This window comes from Oenanthe melanoleuca, chromosome 4 (genome assembly GCF_029582105.1).
Source record: "Oenanthe melanoleuca isolate GR-GAL-2019-014 chromosome 4, OMel1.0, whole genome shotgun sequence".
NCBI classification, from domain to species: domain Eukaryota; kingdom Metazoa; phylum Chordata; class Aves; order Passeriformes; family Muscicapidae; genus Oenanthe; species Oenanthe melanoleuca.
This window is the reverse complement of record NC_079337.1, coordinates 5403021-5426363: the sequence shown is the minus strand read 5'-3', so window position 1 is coordinate 5426363 and position 23343 is coordinate 5403021. Positions and strand designations below refer to the sequence as shown.

The 23343-nt window shown below is 41.9% G+C and overlaps 1 protein-coding gene across 1 annotated transcript in view; it reads right to left on the bottom strand.

The window, feature by feature from the left end:
* The window catches only part of FAT4 (FAT atypical cadherin 4), a 120241-nt gene that overhangs the window by 30796 nt on the left and 66102 nt on the right, over window positions 1-23343 (bottom strand). The window contains exons 5-8 of the mRNA XM_056490015.1: window positions 19255-20174; window positions 18529-18703; window positions 4752-4932; window positions 1229-1479 (exon numbers count right to left, since the gene is read on the bottom strand). Of these exons, the coding sequence (XP_056345990.1) occupies window positions 1229-1479; window positions 4752-4932; window positions 18529-18703; window positions 19255-20174 (1527 nt within the window). The remainder of the gene's footprint in view (window positions 1-1228; window positions 1480-4751; window positions 4933-18528; window positions 18704-19254; window positions 20175-23343) is intronic.

Sequence of the window (23343 nt, the reverse complement as noted above, 5' to 3'; positions counted from 1 at the left end):
GATTTTTGTGCTTCAGTCATTGAAAGATAATATTAATATTATTACTAGCTCCCCTTTTTGAACTCAGTTAAAAAATACAAAAAACCCCAAAGTTGTAAATAAGAGAAGTGAATACATCCCTAGGTTTTTGCTAAGTTAAAAACAGAGTCAACATACCTTAGGTTCCTAGTTATAAGAGATTTCACACAAAAAGCACCCAAAAAGATATTGCCAGAAAACATCAGGTCAATCTACGTGTACTCCTTGAGAAAAGAATTTAAAGAAACACCCCAAAAACAACCAGACAAAGGCACTAGTCAGATTACATGAAGTTTCACCAATGTAATAATAAAACAATTTCATAATGTTGTTGTGGAAATGGAGAAGAATTGCAAACAAATTCATTCTTCCATAAAAAGGAGAAGCATTTGCAATTGTTTAAGAGACAAAGTCCAAAACATGGAAACAAGATTTTTTTTCTGTTAAAAGAAAATTTGTTTTTTAAACCATTTGTCATGGAATCCTCTCTGTAGGCATCACATATCCATGTATGTGAAAACATGGAACATGAACTGAACCAAAAATTAACTCCTATGTTGTGGGTGAAGTAATTTTAATTTGGGTGTGGGCTCCACAAAATGAAGATTGCTGCTTCATCACTTGGCTCAAGGAAAGGCAACATAATTAACATCTGACATAGGCACGGCATTATTGGAAGAGGTTATCGAAATCCTCTTTAGGAATTGCTCAGAGGAGACTTTCAGAAATAAAAGCAAGCCATTGTCTTCCTAACCCTGGCAAAATAGTAACTTTTTTTGAGTGGGTGATCATTTACAGTACATTATGTAACTACAGGAACATAATTGAATTTGGAAGGGAGGAACACAATAGAAAAAACCTGCTGAATTGTGCATGGCAAATTAAGGTTTGTTACTCCTCATTCCATGCAGCACAAAGATAATACCAGGAAACCAGCTGCAGAGGAACATCTCAGAAACGTTTCTGGTGGCACAGCTTTGCATGTCATTGAGATGAAAATGATTCATTGAGCCTAGAGAAGCTCTGAATGCCCATCCCTGGAAGAGCTCAAGGCCAGGTTGAGATGGGACTTTGAACAATGTGATTTAGGGGAAGATGTCCCTGCCCATAGGAGGTGGGCTGCTGCTAGATGACCTTTAAGGTCCCTTCCAACCCAAAGCATTCCATGGCTCTCCGTTCATGGAAGATCTTCCACCAGCCAGCGGGTTACCTGCCGCGGCGGGCGACGGGACGTGGGTGACGTAGGGGTGGTGCTGGAATTTGGGCGGGTTGTCGTTGACGTCGGCCACGGCCACGAGCACGCTGGTGGAGCTGGAGAGGGCCCTGGGGGAGCCCCCGTCGCTGGCCACCACCACCAGGGTGTAGTTCTGCCTGGCCTCGCGGTCCAGCAGCGCGCTGGTGATGATCTGCCCCGTGGAAGGGTTGATGGTGAACTGCGAATTGCCGCCCATCAGCCTGTAGCTGCTCCGGGAGGAAAACCAAGGGAGAAGAATCAGACCAGTATCACAAAAGGCAGGTAATAACCACTGTCTGTACTCTTCAGACCACCATCGTGCTGATGGGTATCAATGCACTCAGATTTTCCTCTGACTCTCCACCTGCCAAGGCCTGTCATAAATGACATTTCTGGGCATTTCCAAGCATAGCTGTTTAACACAGATTTCTAATACGTGAGCTGACTGAGCCTTTGGATATTTGAAGATACCACTGGACATGCTCTCAAAACTGCATGCTGGAGGCATCCTCTAGTGCTGATTTCCCTGGGCTAATGTATTAACTGTTACTCCAAAAGGCTGATGTACCTCTTCACTGAACCTGCAGAATGTAATTAGAAAAAGTACTGTTTTTTGAAATAAAACTATGACAGTTTTGCAAAATAAAATGAACATTTAATATCCATATTGTTTTCTTATACTAAGTTTTGCTATTCAAGATTTCAATGTTAATTTAGAGTAACTCATAGCAAATTAGTAACCACAGAGCTCTGTTAACAGAGGCTAATTGGGACCAGAGTTTGACCCTCGGTGGGTGCATGTGTGTGTGCACACATCCCTGTGTGATCTGATACGAACTGACTGTGTGCTCACTGCAGGCACGTCGTAGGGGCTACCTCTGCTTCCTACCACATGAGTTTGTCCCTACTCTTGGAATGCTTATCCAGCCTGTGTTCATACAGAATGAATCTCAAAGATGTATTTTTAAAGGTACTTGGTTAATATTACCCTTTTAAAATAATTCAGATAATGTATTTTTGAGAAAACGATGGAAACAAAAACTGCCTCAAATGAACAGTTCTCACATTCAAAATCGTAACCCATCACAGCTGTGCTTGGCATTGCTCCTCTGCTAGAGCAGAGCAGCAGCTTTTCTGAGGTATCATTCTATGAAGGATAAAGTGGCTTTAATGAAAGAGACTAGTACTCCTATCTTCACCTCTCTAAGACCAGAACAGGTTCTGACAGCAGTAATAACACAGCCCAGAAGCTGCACTGGGAGGGTTGAGCGCCAGCCTGTGTAATAAGCTGTGGCAACTTCTCCTGCTCAGTCATTAATCTCTACACAATGCCACGAGCACACTTTAATTGCTTAATTATGATATAATGTGATGGCCATATGCAATTATTCTCCAGCCATTGCAATGTGCACCTAGAATAGAAATAATGTGCACAAAGCCTAAAGCACCACTTAAATCTCCCTAAACAGCAGCACCAGGCACATTTCATCTGTGATTTGCAGTGATTTAACCCTGAGTGGGATATTGCAGACACTGAAACTTTCTCTTCTGTGTTTCCACATATATGTAGTGGCTCAAATGTTAGCGCTGGAAAGATACCATGATTTTTTTTTTTAAAGAAAATAATAAAGACATATTACATTTGTCATTAGATATTCTGAGTTATATCTGCATGTAAACCAACTGGACAATGTACAAATGTCTCAACATAGCTGCAAAAAATCCAAACTCAATCCAAAGAAAACTAAACAAAAATAAAACCAAAAATCCCTTGAAACTCTAATGGTGGCAAGTGGTGTAAAAGGAATTTGATCCAAACACTTAAAATTTGGCCTTTTGACTCTTATTTCTGCTGTCTTTAACAGGACTGCTCAAGTGTGCATTGCCATTTACAACCCTCCTTTAATGACTTCACAGGTTATCACCAGAAACAAGAGAACAAGAGTTGGCACGTATGGACAGGTGACAGTTTTGCAGAAGATTAAACACTTCTTTTGAAATACAGCACATTTTTTGACTTCATGTGAAAATGTTAGCCAAGGATTTTAAATATCCCTTTTGGAAACCAAAGGTTTAATTTTGAACAGACTCTACCAAGACTGAAAAGGAGGTTCTGAGTGCTCAGCACCTCTGACAAGATGACTGTACATGTTCTGGTCCTTCTGGCTTTCACCAGTTTTGTAATACCAGTCATATTTTAAAATCTACTTTAAATGCTGAATCTGGTTGAGTTATGTCCAAGAAAAACAAAGTCTGCTCCTGAACCTAAAGAGTGTAAAACAAAACCTGAAAACAATGTTTTAATAGCTACTTATGAAGGGGAAAAATATTCTTTATCAGCTAATTCTATGATGAGGTACTGAGTGAATGACAAAGACTAATGGCAGAGATACTAAAGCAATTTAACCACACTAAAGAAATCCAAGAGCACTCTGATAATTTTTGATTATTGGACACAATCATTAAAGTCATTCATACTTTGCATGGAATTCTTTTTTTATAAAGGAGCTTGCCAGAAATAGTTTCTTAGACTATGAGTGAACAGAATTAAAAGCATCACTGTTTCACAATTTAATAAATGGTAATTTTGGATGATTTTCAAATATCTAAAGATGTCTAAACATCAAGCTTCTATTTTTGGCTAGTAGCTAGTTGGAAAGAAAATATTTCAGTATTTTATAGACATTGCTTTGCCATAGTATATTTCTGTTTTATTTTACTTCATTTAAAAAAAAAAAAAAGTGACACAGTGGAATTCTTATGCTCTCTGAAGAAGGAACTGAGTTGAACTAACAAAGGTAAATAAGGAAGCTACTTTTATATCCTGCTTTGTGAGTTTGGAAACAGAGATGTTTGCAGCCACAATAGTTAGATGTGGTACAATCACAAATTTGGTTTGCATTCCATTCACAATGTATCTCTCCTCAGTGGATAACCTTCAGTTTGTCTCTGCCACTCAACATCATCTTGTCTGTGGAACTAGGAATGGCCAGTGTTCAGCCCAGTGCCCAGTTAAGTTCCATCAACTGAGCCCTACAAACCCTTTGGCATGTAGTGCAAAAATGCCAAATTCCAACTTTTTACTGGTTTTCTGAATGACATAATGCTTTACCTTAGGTCATTTTCATGCTAAACTGAAGACATTAATTGACCACAGCTTTGCTTAAGGAGCACATTTGCTTTCAGTGAAAATTGCTCACTACATGAAAAGGTGTGAATGAATGCAGCAGCAAGGCAGGTAGTAGGTGCAGGTGCAAATTAAGTTGGTTTGTTTTTTCAAAAAATAAAGTAACTCCACAACTCTGTTTGTCCTCAATATAACTCTAAAAGCCTATAAGCAACAAAAAGACAGATTTGCCCAAGTAATTTAGTTACACACATAAAGCTGTTCTATTTTGTCTCACAGCTTTAAGGCACACTGGTGATAGACACTGGGGAAAGGGAAATCTTCAGGCAAGATGTGAGGCAGCATTACATGGAGCAACAGTAATCGACCTACCTAATAACAGCATTTGTGGAAGCATCAGCATCCGAGGAGTTCACGAGCAAAATATCCGTCCCCGTGGGAGCATCCTCCGGAACAGTGGCCAAATACATGTCAAAGGCAAACGTGGGGACGTTGTCATTGACATCATCCACTGTGACAGCGATGGTTCCAGTGCCAGTGAGGGCAGGAGATCCTGAGGGAAAGGGGGATACAAAGTGCTAGAGGTTACAAACACCAGCATGATGATGGGAAGTCTGCCAGCCCCGATTTAGAGCCCAGCGCTTGAGCGTGTCACAGCTCGCAGAGCAGGAAAGCCAGCTCAACACAGAGGACAGGGTCGGGTTTGCTTCAAAGTCATCCTGACATAAAGTACAAGTTGTGAAAGACAAAAAAAAAAAAAATTATTACTTTTCTTGCTCCATCTAATTCCAGAAATATTTTGTAATACAAGCTCAGTGGAAAAAGATGGTCTTGGAACATCTCAGAAAGCCTTCCTGTAACAATTAGGCCCAATTTGAAGATGTGGTTGACTTTCCTATCCCTCTGCAAGAAGACCTTCAAAGGTGGCATGCTGACAGACGTGAAGACTCCAGCCCTCAATTTATCCATCCGCAGAACAAATAGAGTGGAAACAGTGGCAAAACCCAGCTTTCCATGCGGCTTTTCCACTGCTGGTCACACCCCTGACCTGGGGAGACCTTCTGGGAGCGGGTGAGGAGGTTGCAATGAGTCTCCAGCCCTGTCCAGACTCACTCTCTCTGCAGAAGCAATCATCTATAGCAGCAAATAAAGCTCGCTCCAATGGGATACTGGCTGATGGGAAATCAGACTGAACTTACTTAACCCAGGGCTTTCATCCTCCTTGTTATTCTAAACTTAACTCTGGTGAGCAGCAACAAGCATGAAATAGCATCTTTATTCATGTGAAATCTCTCAGTATTTGTCCTCTTAAGCTTTTCCTTTGTCAAATCCAAAAAAAGACAATGAAGACTTTTACAAGTTCATGTTAGTTTTGTCAGTCCATTCATAACACTTCTTTCCAAGCCAAGAATCAGCAAGACATCTTCTGCTAACCAAATTCTTCCCCTGGTAAAAAAGGGATCATTCCTTTCTTTGAATACATAGGAAGGAGAAGGAAAAAAGTGATAGCAGAGCATAAAGCACTTAAGTTATGGCCCCTTTTACTCAAAAGACAGATGCTGACCATGCCTGTTTCACCCAAGATTGCATTGCTTTCCCCTTCCATCTCAGACACAACAATTCAGCACTTGCTGGACTGGAAAAAAAGTGAGGATAATGAAATGCTTTGGGCCAGAGACTGGTGGAGTCCTTGCATATTGCAGGGAGCTGTCACTTGATGGAACGCAGGCTGCCCCGTGTGACTGCCCCAGCCCTTCCAGCCCTGCAGATGATTGGGTCACTGCTATCATCCAAGGTCACTGCTGGAGCCTCAGGGCTGGGGAGGAGGCAGGCTCTGCCCTAGGGTCTCATCTGCTCCCGGCAAAGGGCTCCAAACACAAAGCTCTCACATAGAAGGAGAAATAACAACTCATCTCCCTGCATGTTAACCCTGGAAGGCTGAGGAAGCAAGGTGGGGAGAAGCTGGGAGCAGCCTCAGCACGGGAAGGGGGATTTTTCACCACAAGATGCTTTGCAGTAACGTGGTTTAATGCCCAAACGGGCTGAATGACAGAGCCTCCCATTGAGAGGTGTTATAAATCTCACAAGGCTGCGTTTGGAGGCTGCTGATCAGAGGGGAAGGATCACAACGCCGAGCAAAGAACGTGCAAGCCAAGGATATAGGTTTCACATCACACAATAGAGGCCTTTCTCTGCTCCAGGCTGAGGTAATTCACCCTGCCAATTAATACGCTTTCAGCCAGGAAGGTTACATTAAGGCAATAAGTCTGACTCATTTTTTAGCCTTTTTTTTTTTTCCAACTCACGATTTTGTCATTTAGCCAACCACATATAGATAGAAAAGCCTGCAGAAGTGTTCCTGATTGCTGAAATATTGCCTGTGAAGTGTTTATTATTACTGCATTAAAGGAGAGAGAGTCCTCAGCGGCGTTTGCTGCGTGTGTCATCAAGCTCTGGCCTTCCAAGCGCATTTTATTGACATTCATCTCGCAGCTAATGAAATGAAAGGTTGAAAGTTGTAAAGTTTCGCAGCTGATTAAACAATTTATATATAATTCAGAAATTAATCTCGGGTAAGTCACATTCAAAGAGCATCAGTAATGCAATTCAGCCTGGAAAAGAAAGCTAGCTCACAGCTAAAACCTGAAACTCACTGTTCCAAATGTATTTGCCATGACAAAGCCAAGGCCAGAAAATTCACACTGTGGGTTTAGTCACAGAAATGAACAGAGGTGGCAATGCCTTTAGATCATTTGCCTCGTGGCCCAGTCCCTTATTCTCCAATCCCCCTTCCTCCCTGGAAGTGCCTGTGAGGCACCATGCAGTGCGGTATGGGCTCATTTGTGTCAGCCCCAGGGAAGGGGCTGTGCCAGCCAAGGCTGAGCACCACAGCAACAAAATTAGCTGGGGTAATGTAAGTAACCCAGACCTCATCAGCGTTAGCTTGTGGCTGCAGAGTGCTCACAGACACATCCCAGAAGTCCCATATTAATTCAGCTGTTTGTAACATCCCAAGTCACTGCTCCTCGGTTCTAAACCCCAAACCTTTCTCATCTTACTTGGATGGAAAAACTCACATATTTACATTGGTTTCCTGTCTGTGTACTCATCCAGATATGGTTTTTTTTTTCCTCCAAGCAAAATATCACGTCCACAAATTCACTCCTTTATTCTATTACACAGAAAGACAAAGTTGCAATTTCACAGAGTCCTCAATGCTTTTACTCGGTTGAAATTAAATGACTAGCTCACATTTCTGCAGTTACTGAGAAATATAAGAAGAGGAAATTACAAATGAAGTAATTTCATATGGAAAAGAAATAGCTCGGGGCCAAATTCTACCGTCCTCAGTGAACTTCCAGTGAAAGCTGTGCTTGCATAAGGACCACAGGATTTGGCCCTTGGTAATAAGCAGGTTTCATAAAATGTACATGTCATATTTGTGGTGAGAGAAGTAGTTTCCACGGTCAGGCTGAGTTCCCAGATTTCTTAGTTTTGCTTCAATAGCAAATCTTCCCCAAGTCAGTTAATTCTTATTATGGTAGAGCATCACCCCAATTCCATTCAAACTGCTCTTAATATTTTGCATAAATAAGTGCAGTAAATTTAGTGTAAGTTTGCATATTAGCCAAACACACAAGATGACCCCAAACCATTCTTAATAAACCAGACATGTTACAACCTATCTAAAATTGCTGTACATAGCCACACAAGCCTCTGAGTACTTTTAAAAACAGCCCTGAGGGCTAAAGCCACAAAGAAATATACACTTTTCCCTTAGTGAAATTGCATTAAAAATTTCTATGATTTTTCATGATAGCCTGAACTATTTTTCAGCAGAAGCAGCACGTATTTCTTTGTCAGACACTCCTCATTTAGAGCATTTCTCTGGTGTTACACAACTAGTAGAGTTTTTTTTTTTTTCCCAAATCCCAAAATACTATGTCTCACAGTCTTAGAATATCCATGTTGGAAAAAAAAGTTTTCTAGAAAGATGGAGGAGTGAAGGAACAAAATGATGAAAGAACATATGTGAACTAAATAGGAGAATTGGCTGTTCCTATTCAGTGAGTATCAAATCTTTAAAATTTATAAGATAGTGCCATTCATATATTATTGTCATTATAACTGTGAATTTCCCATCTCTGTGTGCTGAGGTCTGTTTCTATGAAGTGCACAGTTTATTTTCTAGGTGGCAGCTGTACATATACACTAAGCAGACAGTCCCACAAACGTCCACACACGTCATTGTTGAAATAGAGATTAACCTGGGATAGTGTCAAAATAGTAACGCTCAGTTCAGGGGGAAAATTGCTTCCCACGGATGTTCTTCCAAAAGTCTCAGCTTTTTTTGCTTACATCTGCAAGTAAACATGTGTCTGGGGATGAAGAGAAGGAGCAGACCTTGGGAGCCTGCTCCTTGCAGGCTGAGTTACTGGGGGAGGTTATGAGAGGCCACTTGGGTTGCTCCCCTCTCTGCATGGGACACTGGTGTCTCATGTCCCAGCAAGATGGGACTGGTGAAGAACTACAAGCAGGTTTTCTGCTCCATTCACCCATGCTTGCTTGAGGCTGACCACCACAAAAAATATGATCGTATTTGCAATTTTTTTACCTTAAAAGTTGCAACAAGTGCTTTCAATTTTTCACTTCCCTGCCCAGGAGAGGTGGGATGAAAACCATTGGCTCTGTGCAGTAATTCAAGTAGAAAACAGGAAAAGAAATGCAGGAAGGTGATGGTGACGAGAAATACAATTTAACCTGACAATCTTTTATTTTCAAATGCTGGATAACCAGCAAACAGAGGTTAATACACCTTCCTGGATGAACTCATCATAAGCCACACATTGCTCTGATGCTTCAAAGACACAAAGTCACCCAACAAGGGATGCACCTAAAGACTGCTTTCACTTTTGCCTTGGTCTATCCACACAATTCTGGAAGAAGGGAGCACCATGTCCCTTTCTGGGGAATGAGGAAGGTGAACTGTTTGGGCTCCCTGGAATCCCCCAACACGTGGCAGTGTCTGCTCTGGTACATGTTCAGCTCTCCTCACCACATCTGGGTGACTGGGGAATGATCACAGCACTCAGTGCATTGGAGCAGCAAGAAAAAGCCATGAAAGGAAACTTGCAAAGCCATTTAGGTTCTTCAAGAAAGCTCAGGAAAAGATGATGCTATTGGAAATTATCTCGGCTGTGTGGTGCTGTTTGGCTCACAGCAAAAATTAGAAATAGGAGAATGTGTCCAGCACACCATCCACATATTGTTTGAAGCCTTAATGGTTTCTAGGTCCTGTCTGCACCATGCTTAGCACAGCAGATAGTAAAACCATCATTCCTTTCAGAAACCAGGAACTCAGAAGTTTTTGCCAGCATTAAAATATCACAATCACGTGCTAGAAAACAAACAATAAACTTAAGTAAAAACCCACAGATGCATTTCACTAAAATGAAAAAAAAAAGAAGAATTCAAATTAAATAAAATTAATCTAAATAAATGACTAATCAAGACTCATCCTGCAGGCAGTTCACCATGTTTTGTGCTAAATTAAACACATCATTATCCTGAAAATTGGAAAGCGATTTAACAGAAATGGAATTTTTGCCTCAGTGAAACGTGTTGCTTTGCAACAAAGCGGATTTCACTTCTCCAGTCAAACACTCAGTGAATGAGTCCCAGGACTAGGAGTTGTTTGTGTTATCACACAGAATTAACTTTTTCACTCAAGTAAACAAGGTCTTTCTCACAATAAAGTGCCCAATCTTCCTAAATGCATTTAAATGCAGACGGAGTGTGCTGAGCCTCACTCAACTGGCGAGTTTAAAATAAACACAGAGCTAGATTAAGTGAAAATGCAACTCGCCTGCATTACACTTTGCATTTCTAGAGCACACAAAGCTTGATTTGGAACATGGATGACTTTAACTAATTTTCCAAGAACACAGAAGAAAGTGTGTCTGTGAAATGAGAAAACGTAGTCCTTTTCACAAGACTGCACCACAAGTATTTGTCCTGGCTGGATATGTTGACTGTGCTTTGTTTTCTTCTTACTCAATTTTTCACCACAGGCTGTCATGCTAAGCCTTAAAAAAACTGGTGAACCCAGATTATTTTGAGACAAAAGCTGAAAGAAGTGGCTAATAAAAGATATTAAAAGGTTAGAAGCAATCTGTACTCTCCATCGGTTCAGTGGGTGGCTGAAAGAGACCCTGCAGGAATCTCAGATTTTCGAAATTTCTGAGTGTGTCAAATTTGAGTTTATGTCACAGTTAGGTATGAATTAGTAGTTGATCCCAAAGCTGATTTAGCAGAACTTGAACTTCAAAAACCAAGGGAATGGATTGATAATTGGGACAATTATAATTTGCAAAGATTATCTATCAAGAAAAAAAAAAAAACAGGGACTTTCTGTACTACATCAGGTACCAGAAAAGTCAATATTATCCCCATCTAGCAGCCTAAATAATCTGTGAGCAAATAGAACTAAATTCAAAAACATAAAAAGTGAGAACAAAATTAATCACTAGACCAGAGCTTGACTTTATTCAAGCAACATGTCCAGCCACACTTAGGCTGGTGCATGTGCACGAACACAGATACTCACACCTGTTTGCAAAAGAGAACTTTGTCCCAAAACAGTGATGCACAATGGGATCTCTCATCTGGTTTTAACCACACGGGTTTTAAATTTGCATACCAAAATTCCTGACTGACTGCATCCTATGAATTCATTAATGAATTCATAATTCATTAAATTTGGAGCTTCAGGACAGGGGGACCATCACATTATAACAGATTTCATATACTGTTGAAAGAACAGGACTTGCAGGCACACAGAGAGGAAATTTTAAGGCCTCTGGTGTATATACACATTTCCCTATTCCTCTTCTCTTCCTCTGATCAGGAGCAGCTTCCTGCAGCTGTTAACACAGAGAGGTAAAAAAAAAAAAGCTGGAGCACTGTTACAGACCTGCAGGAACACAGACACAGACTGAGAACAAAACACATGCTTTAAAGAAAAAGTATAATATATATTTAGCACAGCTTCAAGATGTTCAACAATCTCACACATACATACTGCAGGTTTCTTAGCCAGAAATGCATTTACTTCCAGAGTAAGAAATTGCCTTCTACCAAATGTTTCAGAACAAGAACAATTAGGGAAAATGCTGAATGTTCATAAAAATCGTGGCATATGACAGGTTGTAAGGGTGCAAGGAAGAAATTGTTCCCTGTGAGGGTCCTGGCACAGGGTGTCCAGGGAAGCTGTGGCTGCCCCATCCCTGGAAGTGTCCCAGGCCAGTTTGGATGAGGCTTGGTCTAATGGAAGGTGGCCCTGGCTGTGGCAGCAGGTTGGAATCAGATGAGATTCAGGGTCCCTTCCATCCCAAACCATTTTATGCTCTCCCAGTGCCTGCAAAAAGCAAGTGGTGCTGGAAGAGTGGGAATGGCCATGTGCCCCACCCAAGGCCTCTGGTGACAGAAGTGAGATTGGAAGAAAGTGGAACTGCAGCTCAGAAGAAAGGCAGAGCCATTAAAAATGGCTTTTTTCTTAAAACCACCAAATGACTCCTCCCTGTTATAAGTTATTGCTGTAAACAGAAAAAACAGAGAAGCTGGCTCCTGCAGGGACTGCTGACTAAGGCAATTTTTGACAGCTTGTGATTCCTGAATATCCCACAGTGAAATTCCTGTAATGCAGGATTTTGAATTACACTTTAAAAACACCCTGTATGAATAGAAAAGATTAAGCAGCAGGCTAAGTGTTCAGGCCATATGTGCATGTTTAGTTGTTTTATCCTTGCAATTAAGGCTTCCTAAAATTGTAGCTTTGTATTTGAAGATTGAGCTAGCAGACTTACAATTTATAAGGTGTAATATTTAATTTTAAAAATGGTTTAAGATCACCTGGGCTGGAAAAATCTTAGTATTTCTCACAGGTTGATAAACTGCTCAACAACTACCCTAAGTATTCTTCTGCAAAACAGATTACATTCAGAGATATCATTAGCAGATATGAAATAGAATTTCACAGGTAAGTGATGTAACCAGAAGAACAATTTAAAATTAAGTTTCTTGTAGAAGTTCCAAACTAATCAGAGCAAGATGGATGAATGAAGAGGTAAGAAAGGAAGTATAATGGCTTGAAAACTAAAAAACAGATAATTTCTTCTAACTTGAAAATTTTTAAATATTAAACATTATATTCTATCTTGTTTTCCAGTTTAAATAAATGAACCTGAATATTTTTTCTTTTAAGAGATATACCTGGGTTTTTACCCCAAAACTAGTTTGAAAATGAAGTGCTATGCATTATTTTAATCTGAGTGAAAACCTTTCATTGTTTTCACAGATATTTCAGCCTGAGCTGGCCAGCCTGAGCCCTTTGCCAACCTGAATATGAGTTTCCCTTGCACCCCACCCCAGAGGAATTTATATGCTTGGATTTACCCCAGAGACTCTTGTTGGACTATATAGAAACTACTGACCTAATAATGAAGTTTTAAGTCCAAAAAGAGGACTAAATGCCTCAAATGGAATTCAAGGGCTGTACTGTGCATCTCTGAGGGGATGGGCTGTAGCCCTCCTCTCCTTTGGGGAGGAAACATGTCACATCCTATAGACACTGACATGCTCTCTTCCTTGCCAATAACTCCTCAGGGGATACTGGACTGACTGCCACAAACATAACTTTAGGAGCTTTTGTCTTCTAGAGAAAAATGTCAAAGTGCTAACAGTTTCTAGGCTCTGTGATAGGGCAAGCTACCTTGCTATTAGATTCCCACAACAAAATGCCACTCTCAATTCTATTGTCTCCTGATTTTAGATGATGGTAAGACAACATGAATACTATGAACTCACTGATGAGTGTCACCATCTCAGTTCTCCCAAGGTGCCATTTAGAAACAAATTAAAAAATCATGTGGAACTACTGCATCAATAGTTTCAGTACCAGTATTAAAAGAGCAAAAATAATAAAGCCAGTGAAATAGAAAACCACTAAAACTAGACTAGAGAAGGCAGCATTGACACAAGGAAGAGCTTCCTTGAATTTTCCATGAATACAAGGAAATAAAAGGAGCTGGGTCAGAGCCCAATATTCATTTTGAAACAGCTGTGCCATAAAACAAGAGCACAGAAGAGAGCAATCCTTCTGTCAACTGCTAAGCACCAAGGTGAGCAGACATCAGCTTCATTTAGCTCAGCAAAGCCTTAGCAATCAGTGGATTTAGACATTGCACAGAAAACCTGGCAAACAGGACATCTCTGGCTGAAACAAGTGAGTTGCTTGTTCATTTTGACAGCACCAAAATTTAAAAATAGCTAAATTTTTTCTAAAAATAATATTGGTTCTTTCCAGGCAACATCTTTTCACACTGCAGACTCTGTGTTAGGTAGAAATACAGTGTCTGCTAAGGAAACAGGATGAGTACAGATGTCTTTAAGCCTAGCCACTTAAATCTCACACAATGTTGAGTCTTAAAACTTTCTCAACATTCCTAGAAAATACAGCTGTCCTTTTGTTGGGAAATATCTTGAAATGTCTTAGAAAAACAACACAACTGCACTGTCACCTTTCATTTGATTTTTGGATTAAAGAAGAGAATTCCTGAGAAGGATATAACCTCTCTGCTTGGTTGCCCTCCTACATTCTTGAAGGAAAGAATGCACAAGTTAGGGACCAACATTTTCTAAAGAAAAAACATATGGTTGTTTTCCATCCAGGCCAGGGATGTATACAAAGAACAGCTAACTAAATATATAATAACCAGTTCACTGATTCATTTCTTTCAGGACTATTTATCTAAATCTGTAAATAGATTATTTAAGAAAATAAAAAGCCCCCCAAAATACAGGAACACAGCTTCTAATTAGAAACATCACAATTTGATTTTGGTTTTTGTGGCAGTGTGCCATTCTGACCAACCCAATCACGAGATGGTGGCTGCAGTTTATTTAAACAGTAGTCCTGGGCAGTGAGCAGGTTTCCAGATGTGCTACTCCACATCCCTGCAATCAATAAATAAAAGGAGGAGGACTGTTGGAATGCTAACATTTGTCCAGAAAATTGCTCAAAGAGTTAAAGACATGGATGATAAAAGCAGCTGCCCCAGTTCTTGTCATGCTGCCAGAGTTGAATGTTTACCTAGTGCCGCATCCCCACCAGATGGGGTGAAAAAAAAATGTAGAAAGTCTCTTTTCCCAACCATTTTGCCATGAAGAAAGGTACAGCAAAGCAGAACAGATTTATGTGGTAGAAGCAGACCCGTGAAGACACATTCAAATAGTTGTGTGTAGGTTTCTTGGCGTTTATGTTAGCAGACATTCTGGGGCAGCATCTGCAATCTAAACACTATCCTGTTATTCCACAGTCCATCACTTTGCCTGGCGCTCTATTTATAATTCATGCACTCTGCTCTTACAGCCTGTGCTGCAAGAGGGTCTCTACATTGGGATGGCTGAGCTTTGGGGCTGAGTTCTGTTTCATTTCTCGACCAGAGCCACAGGTGTACAGCTCTGGAAGATGCTGAGCGCTCCCAGTGATGGATGCTTTGCCTGTCCCCATAAATCCCCCCGCCCAGAGTGGCAGCCTAGGATCCAAGAGCCAGGCACAGCGAGAGCAGGGTGCAAGTGCAGAGGTGAGGCAAGAGTGATGATAAGCCAAGGCAGGAAGCAAAACCCCTGGTGCAGCTGCCTTGTGGAAACTGGGCAGGAGGCAGGCTGCACGGACACAAATCACCGAGCCGAGCCAGGAGCCGTTCCGCCCGCGTCTCCCTGCTCGGGAAGGCTCTCCACCGACCCGCCATCCACCCGGAGGACGGGAGGAGGATTAGCAGCCAAGGCCAAGGAATAGCTGGGCCAGAGCCAGGACAGTGCATAGATCATGACTGCCTTCTCCTGAGGGGAGCTCTTGCTTGGGAAAGCATTTCTTCAACAACCGCCCGGATTTCCACTGCTGGCGCACGTGGTCCCAGCAGCAGTCCCCCACCTGACCTGTCCCCAGTGCTTGGGAGCAGCTCAGCTCTTCAGCACTCCCAAGTCCTCTCACGTGCCCAGGACTGAGATCTGGGCTCTGGCAGAGCATGCTTGTGTGCAGTAGAAGAGTGAAGATCCCTGAGGGCACAGGCATTGCATCCTATGCAGCCCTGCTGGCTCTGCACTTTACCACATCCTAATCCCTCCCTTGGTGTTACACTCAGCCTACCTGCTGCCAAAACATGCTGTAAATCTAGGAAGGTGCATTGGATGGACACCTCGAGATTAAAATAATGAAAAATTACAAGTCATCCTTCTTCCAGCAACTTCCCTTACACAGGCTAAGGTAACACAGCAGGAATCCACAGTCACAACTTGATGAAGTGAAAATAAACATAAGAAAAGCAAGAAATCCTTGATTATGGATAAGGAGACCAGGAAGACAGCCAAAAATAAGTTGGGAATCCATTAGTTCTTATGTCTAAGGGTGCTTCTAAGTATGTATTGTGTCTGCTTCCTGGAAAGAACAGGAAGAGTTGGCATAGACTTCTATAGGAGCAGGATATCATCTCTGAATGTTTTAAACCATTCAGTGCAGCCTATAAAAATTGAGATGCAGACCCTAAGAAAAATGGGAAGAGGGCTGGACAGACAGAATTTTGCTTTTGATGGACTTTTCCAGAGTTACGTGCATCTGGATGTGTACCATGATTTTTATCTGCAAAAAAAACCCCAAACCTTAAATCAGATGCACCATATATGGCACGACTGTTCTTTGGGATGCTAAAGACTACTCGAAAGACTGTTCATTACAGCTAATAAAAGCCATCCTCAAAGTGCAAAGGATAATACCTTTTCCTTATTTTCAAATATAATGTGGATGTGGACAATTTCAGACTAGTCTGCTTTTTTCAACACTTGATCAGGCACAGCTTCCCTACTTGTTTTGCATGTGTATTTCTGGATGAATGGTCTGCATGCAACACCCTTCTTACTTAGAATTATCAAACAAACACAAACTAAAAGACTCAAAAAAGTGGTTATGTTAGGCAAAGAGCTGGACATGCCTGTGAGAGTTTCTTTTATAAACATTTAGCAGCTGCTCAAGAGCATAAATACTCCAAATGCTTTTATTATCCATTTCAAGATTGTGTTATTCCCATTTTTTTTTTCTGGTATGGCTGGAAATACATCATTTAATGAAGCAAGCACTGACTAGCAGTGTGGTACGCCTGGATATCAACCATGCCTATGGTTCCCATCCCACTTGCATGACATCAAGTTAAGTTTTGCCATGGACTTCTACTGAAGACTTCTACTTTCATGTGATGTTTTAGATAAACCATGACTAGCATAGTTTTCAATGTACTGTTTGCTGCTATGAATTTAGAACAAGTCTTCAGTGCAACCAGAAGATGACAGCTAATGTTATTCACCAGCCTGGTTGAAAATTATCCCCAATCACACCAGCTGTGGATTAGTCAGGTTGTAAACTGGAGCACAGTAGAGCAGTTACATTTAGCCTAAAGTTACTACTGAACAGCTGCTTCTGAACACACTTGCTAGGACATTTTGACACTGGCAGGAGGGCATGGGAACTTGTGAGTTAGCTTTACAAGAACACAGCAAATTTAAAAAGGGAGTTTCAAACAGTGTTTAATCAGTGTGATACCTACATGTTTAAACACAGGAACTCATAAAACATGCTGCTGTTCTTGTCAGCCACTTATGGCAAAGGTCCCATGCACACTTCATGTATTAATGTCTCCCTGGATTACCTGAAACTCAGAGATCTCCCAACACAAGTAAATATTTTCATTTGGGACTGCTAGATTTAACTGTTGGTTGAACCTCCTGGATTTTGTGGGGTTTTTAGGAGCCAGAGTCCAGGTAAAGCCTGTGCTCTGGTCAAACTCTTGTCTTACACACGGTGCTAGGTGTGGGGTACAGCTGAGTTCTGCTCCCCTCCCTCTTCCAAGAAGGGCAATAATCGCTGGCTACATCACACAGCTTTTATCAGTTCAGTCTTCAGGTATTTTGCTCTGTACAGCCCCCACTGACTTCTGCCAGCTTGGACTGAGAGACCAGAGAGACATCAAGACAAATCCAGCCTTGGCTTCTGAAGAAACATAAAACCATTCAAGCCCAAGCGAGTCCAGGTCACAAGTGAGCAGTTTGAGGCTACAGAGTAACAGAAAGCCAGCGTAAAAACCATAAAGCACACACTTATCTCTAGCCAAAGTACAAGACAAATGATACCTCAAGCCTTAAAATTGTGTTTTCCAGCTTCAGCTGTGCTCAGACTGTGGAATACCTGAGCACTGCTGCAATAGGAAAATGTAAGCCATAGCTGTTGTCACTGGCACAAGATGCTGCACACAGCATGGCAGAAAACAAAACTGTATTCACTTGTCAACAAGTCGGCTTTGGTTCTATTTTTACTGCTAGAAAGCAGGAACAAGTTCTGCAGTAAATTAAATCCATCAAACCATGGGAGACCAGAGATCAGTCCAAAGTATGATGCAGGATGTCTTTGTTAATAATACTCACACCAAAATCTGAAACCAAAATTTTGGGCTTGGGCACCTCAAGTGAAAGTGCAATTAATCTTCATAACAAGACTTCACGTCCTGTTTTAAATGAAAGAACTTGGAAAACATTTGGTATTGTGGAGCGAACACATGACTGGATGCTGAGCAAAGCAGAATATTAAAATATTGTAATGCAAAATTTTATTTATTTTCAGGGCTAAGATTTCAGTAAGATTAACTGGGTAATCCCTAGCTGGCCACTGATGCAACCTCTGCACATTTGTGCTGCCAACATTATACAGGGTTTTATTGCCATTTAACTTGGTTTTTTGTAGTCATGCATGAAGTTCGCATGATTAGGTAGGACCACTTGTTACTGAAGGGCAAAAATCCACCTCCCTAAATCTGTAATGAGTACTACCAACAGCAGACAACTGGAAATAGGAGTAAAATCTTGATTACCAGAAACCACATTCCCTTTGACATCAGGTAAGCCCAGCTCCAGAGATCTCCATTCAACATGACTACCCAATCTCCATCCACTAAAGTTTCAGACCACCAGGAGAACATGTATTTTCTGCCCAGAACGTGATGTTTCCCACAGGCCCTGAGCAGGAGAGATGCTCTGGCTGCCTCACCTGCATCAGCAGCTGTGACCAGCAGCAGGTACTGCTCCTTGGCCTCCCGGTCCAGGCTCCGCACCAGGCGCAGCTCCCCGCTGTCCGACAGGGTGAAGGCTCCCTCCTCGTTGCCAGCCACCAGCACGTAGGTCAGCCTGCTGTTCAGCCCTTGGTCATCGTCCCTTGCTACAACCTGCACCAGCAATGCAAGCAGAACAGCTGCCAAACACTGTACATTGTACTGGCATAGAGGAAGAATGCTCAATGCAAATGCCACAAGTATAAGTTAGATGTAATTGAAAAAAAAAAAAAATGACCTGCTACAGACTAAGCTCTGTATGAGAGCAAGCACTGCACATCCTGCTGTTGGAATCCATGTAGTTCTCTCAGTATTTGGCACGCAGCCTCACATCATGAGGCAGCAACCAGATTGAGATTTGTTGCATGGAAGTTGAGATTGAGATGAGAGGATAGAGCAGACTCTTAAAGTCCCAGTAGAGGTGTGAAGATAGGCAGGGAAGACACAAACAGAACTCCAAAGCCTAATATTAACTTTTGGTTAAAAAATAACCCACCCATACAAACAAAAAGGAAAACAAGCCAACAAAGACTGCAAATTCAACTAAAGCCAAGAGGCAACTTTTCACTGTTTTGCCTCTTTAATTTTGGAGTGAGGACGCTGTGCATTAATACCATAGGCATGCTACCAGCTGTGAGAAGATATTTACTGCAGAATGTACCCACCTGAAGGATAACTTCTGGGAGTGTCTCCAGATTCTCAGGGACGTTCACAGAGTAGGGGGAAAGCTCAAAGGTGGGGACGAAGTCGTTGACGTCCCTCAGCACGATGCTGACGGTGGTGGTGTCGGTCCTGGGGCTGCTCCCGCGGTCGGATGACTGCACGGTCAGTGTGTAGGAGGGCTGCTTCTCCCTGTCCAAAGGCTTGGCCACAGTTATCACCCCGGTCACAGAATCGATCCGAAACTGGCTGCCGGCATCCCCGCCCACGATGGCGTAGCGCACCTGCCCGTTGCTCCCTTCGTCTCCATCGGTGGCCAACACCTGCACCAAGTCCGTCCCCGTCAAGGTGTCTTCCGCCATCTCCACTTTGTACAGCTTCTGGGCGAAGAGCGGGTTGTTGTCGTTAACGTCCAGCACCACGACCAGCACGTCCGTGGAGGAAGACAGGGGCGGCTGGCCCTTGTCTGTGGCCACCACGGTGAGGGTGTAGTTGGCCACGGCCTCCCTGTCGAGCTGCCCGGTGAGGCGGAGCTGGCCGTCGACGGTGCCGATGCTGAAGGCGCCGGGCGGGCGCAGCAGGCCGTACTCGATGTAGCTGTTGGGCCCGCTGTCGGCGTCGGCGGCCTGCGCGCGGAACACCACCGTGCCCGCGGCCGTGCTCTCGGGCACGTAGGTCAGCCGCGGCGACGTGAAGCGGGGCGGGCTGTCGTTGACGTCCAGCAGGATGATGGAGACCTGCGCCGTGCTGGTGAACCTGGCGGCGGGCGGGGCGGCCATGTCGTGGGCCTGCACCACCAGGCTGTAGAAGGACTGGCTCTCGCGGTCCAGCGGCTGCCGGGTGCTCAGCACGCCGCGGCTGTCGATGGAGAACTGCCCCGCGCCGTCCCCCGACGCGATGCTGAAGGACAGCTGCGAGTTGGGGCCTGTGGGGACGGGGAGACAGGTACATAGCGTGACTGCATCCCACTGACACAGCTATCAACACTTCCCGCCATGTCCCCACAGGAAATTTCCTTCATTTTCAGTGTTCTTTCATTTGTTTTCTTTCATTTGAGTGTTCAGCCTCCTCACCACCATTTTTGAATCCATCTGCCAATTTTAGCCAAGTTTCACAGTGCAGCAGAAGCCTTTGAAACTATTATTTTCTGACAAGATAATACTCATGAAAGAGAGGGAGGGCATTAATTCCCACAGAGTGAACAACTGGCAGGGTTCATCTCTGCATTTCATTCAGCACGAGCTGCACGGTGGCACCATAAGTAATTTCCCCCCATCTACAAGGGTTAGGGATAAAGGGTTTGAAGGGTTTTCCTTCAAAAACCAAGACTCAGTAGTTCTGCTGCTCATTGAACATCTGGTTTCCTCCCTTCTTCCCAGTTCAACTAAGCAACGTTATTATTAATGTAATTATTTCACGAATTTTTCCACTCAATTAGAAAAAGCCACAAGCAGAAACTCCCAAGCCTAGCTGGAGCACGCCAAGAGTGAATACTGGGGAAAGGTATGCCTCCCATATATGGCATGGTATTCCAAAATATCAGATGAACAGCCCTCACTCATCTCATGATCAAAACACAACTAGCAATTATGGTCAGGGGAGAGATTTATCATTCCAGTAAGGGAAATGCACCCTGAACCTGAGCAGGGCTGTGAAATATCCTCAAATATTCCTGGTAGGAAACAGTGACTGTTCCTGCTTCGATTCCACAGTCACTCTAAACAATTAATTACTGGGAACATCCAAATATGAAAAAAGTTTTCTCTCCTCCATCTATCTTACACCTATTTTAATTTTGTGCATTCAAGACTTTAGGATTAGTAGATTAACCAGCCATTAGCTACTAATTTACCCCTCAAACTAGCTTGTTCATGCAACGAAAGCTGCCCACTTCACTGATTGCTTTCATTTTGCCATTTTTACTCAGAAGCTCTTTTCTCTCTGAGTGAATTGCTTTGATAATAAAATTAGTCCTGCATTAGATTTATTAATCTCCGCTGTTTATTATGCTCAGATTTGAGAAATCTAGTCTTACGTGTCTTTCCCCCAGTGGCTACTGTAATTGGCATCTTTCTCTTTCTCTTTTTCCGCCTGTAGGAGTTAAATTATAAAATGAATAGAACCAAACATGAAAGACAAAAATATTTGAATGCAATTAAAGAAATTAATACATTTGTCTGCCAGATCTTAGTGTTTCTCCATTACTTTGATCAAGTGAAGGATGGTGAAAGTTTAATGCTTCTCTGCTTTTAGTTCAGTTGTATTTTCAAATGACTAATTATATGGATGAAAATAAAGTAAAGTACTTTCTGGCAATTCAAGATTTTTGGAGATGGGTATGATTTGGGTCCTGCAAAAGAAAATTACTTTGAAAAATACTCTATTTCCTCCCTTCCCCCCCTCCCTCATGTTTTCTATGATGTTTATTCCTAAGAATAAATCAGTTTGTTACTCCTTATCTCACCTCCATGTCTTTCATTCTTTGTCCTGCATTCTCATAAGTTTCAACACTGCTAATGCTTATACAAATTAAACTATGAAATAGAAGAGTTGCCTAAATATCAGTGGAGCCAGGAAGGGCACTTAATTAACTATTCTCTTTTTTAAACACAGCATGCCAAGCTGGCATTGTGCACCTCATCCATACTCCCCTTCCAAGGTCTGCAGTTGGGCTTTTCTTGGGGAGAATGTAAGACATCCTCTTTGCTGAACCTTAAGTTTATTTAATCTGAGGGTTTCATCTGATAAAACACTGAAAGGACAGACATGGAGTCACCAATTTCATGATAACACTTTTCTAAAGGGTTTTGTTTCCATTTTTATTTATTTACTAATAAAACTAAAAAACCAACCAAGAAAACTACTTCCCCTTTGGCACTCCATAAGTTCCTGTAGAGTTTAGCTGGGAAATTGCACCAGCTTTGCCTGGAGGAATACCTAACCAAAATTTTAATAAACTGACAAATATGCATGTGCTTTCTTCTGAGATTTTTCCTGTTAATTCTTTGTTGAAAAAATAAAATCTGAATTTCAAAATGAATGTGTTTAAGGTAACTGAGCTCTTTAGTATATATTATTATATTACTTTATTATTAAATATCCAAGAGCTGTAGCTGATATTTGCTATGGACCTGTATATGGAACAGTCCAAGCTGAGATAAACAGCTGCTGTTTCCCAAGGGGTGTGCTGAACAAGAAAATGAAAATTGGAGCAGTTTCACTATCACCATGTCTCTGTTTTTTATCAGTGTTTATCCTAAAACAACAGCCATACCTCATTATAGAACAATGTCTTTCCAAAGCTCTTTCAAACTATAGGATCATGTAACATAAATAATCAACAAAATTATATTTGTATTGAGTGCATTATCTGTGAGCACAGGGAGAAGAGTATAATACTAGCACTAGCTATTTCTGTGCTCTAGATAAATATAAGACAACACAAGATAACAAGTTTGGGCTTGAAACAGAAACAGCAATAGATTTGCTTAAGTTACAGTCCTATGGGAGAACTCAACCTGGCATGCTCTTGGAATGATATTTCTGCCCTATTAATTTTAAATCCAGCCTGCTAGAAAAGCAAGTGTGCCAGAAAATATAAAAGGCAAGATATCTGACTTCTCATTGTGCTGCTCCTCAAATACTCATTTGCCTCCTTGATAACTGAGCATGTGATGAATGTGAATTGATATGTCAGTGCTATGATATAGTTCCCATCCACTGTGCACAGATGGAAATTAATGTATGAGGTGCAAGAGGAAAAGGAAAACAGACTCATAATGGCAAAGTGAACTTAACTTCCAAAAGGATTTGAAACCAAGTGCTGTAGTCCTGACAGGAAAATAAGAAATAGAAGAGGAGATAGACACAAACCCATTTATCTACAAGTCTGGAGGAACAATCCCTTCCCTGGGTATGCATGATACAAGCACAAGCTCCTCTTCCAACTTACGTTCAGTTTACAAAAAATAAAATCCTTAACAAGCATGGTGAAAGAGAGATTCACACAAGAACAGCCAGTATCACAAAGTTATGACTTCTGATTTGTTGGCCTATCTTATGGAATCTCTTCTCCTTTCCTCAGTTTGATCTCA